Here is a 3,939-nt window from a genome sequence, read left to right on the forward strand (position 1 = left end):
CCCGCCCCCGCCCAGGGATGCAGGTCATTTAGCCAAGAAGTAGCCAGGCCCTATTAGCATCCTGTACAAACACAGCTTCATGGTGTTTGGCATATCAACTTTACAAAGTCATTGTTCTATACTCAGCAACTGGTAAGGTATAGATAGTATCTGCCAACTTGGGAATTTGCCACAGGCTTCAGACCTCTTTTTATCCATATTTCAAAAGTCTGTTTTCTTAAGCAAGGGCCTTATGAACCAAATTATTTCTTTTGGTTTCTTCACAATATATAGAAACAGTGTTTTCATGAAAAAGGTAGACCTGGGCAAAGACCTGAGCTATTCAGTCAGGAAGGGTAGGTATGAGGAAATAGAGAAACAATGCCTTTCCTGCTTATATAAGAACACATCTTCTGGGAGAAAGCTAATAAATAAAGTTGCAAATGACTTCATGATTATGTCATTAATGCTCTTTCATGAGCTTTAATTTGCCTAGTATAGGTACTTAGAGACCCATCCCCAGTGGATTTGCATTTGGTTACGTTTTTTATATTTTTATTGATTTCAGAGAGGAAGGGAAAAGGAGAGAGATACAAACATCAGTGATGAAAGGGAATCATTGATTGGCTGCCTCCTGCACACCCACACTGGGGATCAAGCCTGCAACCTGGGCATATGCCCTGACCGGGAATCGAACCGTGATCTTCCGGTCCATAGGTCTACTCTCAACCACTGACCCACGCTGGCTGGGCCATTTAGTTAGATATTTATCAGCAAAATTCAAGAAATTCAAAGGCATGACTTTTATGAGTGAGTTCAGGAGTTTTATTAAGGATAAAAGGAATTCAAAGCCAAAATATTGCATGTTCTGTTTTTTTCTTCTGCACATGCAATAAAAATTAGTTGTGTCCAGTCTCACCCTAAATACTTCTATAAAATATGGATTTTCAAGATCCTTTTCCTGGACTTTCAGCCTAAAGTATGATTTAAGAACTTTTTTCAGCACATAAAACTTTGGCTCTTGGAAGTTACCTCCTGGGAATCATTTGAGTGGAAGACCCATTCCAAAACTCAAAGGTTGCGAGGACTATGTATTTAATAATCTATGTCTCCTTGAACAGAAATCTGCTTGACTTAGAAACCTTCCAAAAGAGCCTTTCCTACCCAGCCAGTGTGGGTCAGTGGTTGATCATCTACCTATGAACCAGGTGGTCATGGTTTGATTGCTGGTCAAGGCACATGCCTGGGTTGCAAGCTCGATCCCTAGTGGGGAGCATGATTCTCATTTTCATCAAAAGGAGAGGATCAATGATTCTCTCTCATCATTGATGTTTCTATCTCTCTCTCCCTCTCCCTTCCTCTCTGAAATCAATCCTACATAATAAAAGCTTAATATGCTAAGTGTCCGGTTGACCAGTCAGCCGTTCAACCAATCAAAGCATAATATACTAATGATATGCTAAGGCCACTCAACTGTTCGCTATGATGTGCACTGGCCACCAGGGGGCAGACAACCAGTCGGCCAGTTGCTATGACATGCACTGACCACCAGGGAGCAGATGCTCTGACCAGTAGGTTAGCTTGCTGCTGGGGTCTGGCTGATAAAGACTGAGGGAGATGGGCCAGACACACCTTGGAGCCCTCCCACGATCCCTCCCCGGCTGGCCAACCTCCCACGTCTCTCCCCAGCCCAGATTGTGCACTGGTGGGGTCCTTCGGCCTGGCCTGCACCCTCTCACAATCTGAGACCCCTCGGGGGATGTCAGAGAGCTGGTTTCTGCCCCATCCCACAGGAAAGGCCGAGGGAATCTAACTGGTGCGTGAATTTGTGCACTGGGCCTCTAGTAAAAATATATTTAAAAACAAAAAACAAAAGATTCTCTCCTTTAGATGAAAATGAGATGTGATTTTAGATCGTTTGTTGAAACTATGACCCATTTAAATATGTTGCAGATCTACAGGGTGAACATGTGCTAAGTTTGTATCCGGCACTGACAATTATGTCTTCTTTATTCATAGCCACCACCAGCTTTTCTTCAAACCATTGCAAATGTTCTGTTGTGGCCCAGATTGGTTGGAAGTGAAGAGAATAGCCCTATTTTGGGGGCTTTAGGGAATGATGGTTATGAGATCATGAAACTTCTAGAAATGTGAGCTTTCTTAAGAGATGCTGCCTTTGCCCTAAAAACAGCTGTGTTTTTCAGTGTCTCATCATTGGAGCTGGCCCCTGTGGTCTCCGCACAGCCATCGACTTATCCTTACTGGGAGCTAAGGTAGTTGTTATTGAGAAACGAGATGCCTTCTCCCGCAACAATGTCTTGCATCTCTGGCCATTCACCATACATGATCTGCGAGGTTTGGGTGCCAAGAAGTTCTATGGCAAGTTCTGTGCTGGAGCCATTGACCATATCAGTAAGTAAAACCAGTTCTTTTAGTATCTGTTGTATAGAAACACACTCTGCTTGGAGTCAAAATACCTTTCATGTGTTGTTCTGTAACCTAGAATGATTTAACTACACAGAATTTATCTTAGGGATTTCTAAGTTAGATCTTGGACTCTTATTTAGCACTTACAATGGTGGGATAGACATTGGGGCCGGGCTAGGAAATAGGATGACCAGTGTGGGCCTTGATTAGACTGTGGTGATTCTTAGTCCAGTAGAAGCAGAACAAAGCATGCAGTTCTTTGGAATGTGATATGAAAGATGCTGTACTAGTATAAGAACAAAAGCTATGAGGACACAGCTGGGGAAACCACGGTTATAGAAGAAGCAGACTCCTAGTTTTGGTGAATGGCAAGTTGATAATGCGAGTTCTTTGGTTAGATCAGTGGTTCTCAACCTTCCTAATGCCGCGACCCTTTAATACAGTTCCTCATGTTGTGGTGATCCCCAACCATAAAATTATTTTCGTTGCTACTGCATAACTGTAATTTTGCTACTGTTATGAATCATAATGTAAATATCTGATATGCAGGATGTATTTTCATTGTTACAAATTGAACATAATTAAAGCATAGTGATTAATCACAAAAACAATATGTAATTATATATATGTTTTCCGATGGTCTTAGGCGACCCCTGTGAAAGGGTTGTTCGACCCCCAAATGGGTCGCGACCCACAGGTTGAGAACCGCTGGGTTAGATAATTCTCATGAGGTCTACAGCCCAGGGAGTTTTTTGCTATACCCTTGTCATATTCAAGCTTTGAAGTAAATACAAGTTAATGCAGTCAGTGATTTTGTTTTAATGACTGTGTGTGTTCATGAAAACAGTGTCTACATTATGAGGTTGAAGTGTGATCATTAATTCCAGAGAAACCTTATCAAGGAACTTTTGTTCTGAGCTCCTTCAGGTGTGTCCTGTAAATACAGTCAACTATTAAACCTTTTGCTGTTTGAAGTGTCTGTGCCAGTTTACCAAACACTGGCCACAGCTGCCACATTCCCTAGGCAGAAGCACTCTGCCCACCTATTGGGCTGTAATGTTTAAAGTATCTTGGAATCCAGTTGTCTGCAAATATAAAATGTGTGCTAACATGGGATTTAATGAGTCACTGCATGTGTGACTCTGAATGAGTCAGGTTGTAAAACCTGGGGAAAATAACCAGATGATCTAGAGGAGGATTTGCATGCACTCCTAGCACATTAGCCACAGGCTGCAGGTAGGACTGGTCTTAAGAGAGGACCAAAGGTCATTCATTTAGTGGATTTGTCTGCCTTATGTATGGCAGGATATGTCTTGGAGCTGTGTCCTACATCAGGGACTAGATTTTTATCTAGTGTGTCTGGCATCTGGCAGGTACTCACTGAATATTAACCATTTGTACACCATAACCGTCTATAGATGCAAGCAGGGAACTTATTTTTTGCCGGGAACTATGCTAAATGTTTTATTTTTTTAAATATATTTTTTATTGATTAAGATATTACATATGTGTCCTTATCCCCACATTACCCCC

The 3,939-nt window shown here is 41.9% G+C and overlaps 1 protein-coding gene across 1 annotated transcript in view; it reads left to right on the forward strand.

Moving 5' to 3' along the window:
- Nucleotides 1-3,939, forward strand: part of MICAL3 (microtubule associated monooxygenase, calponin and LIM domain containing 3) — a 266,794-nt gene that overhangs the window by 94,061 nt on the left and 168,794 nt on the right. The window contains 1 exon segment of the mRNA XM_006752758.2: nucleotides 2,184-2,391. Within this exon segment, the coding sequence (XP_006752821.1) occupies nucleotides 2,184-2,391 (208 nt within the window).

This window comes from Myotis davidii, unplaced genomic scaffold (genome assembly GCF_000327345.1).
Source record: "Myotis davidii unplaced genomic scaffold, ASM32734v1 scaffold830, whole genome shotgun sequence".
NCBI lineage: Eukaryota > Metazoa > Chordata > Mammalia > Chiroptera > Vespertilionidae > Myotis > Myotis davidii.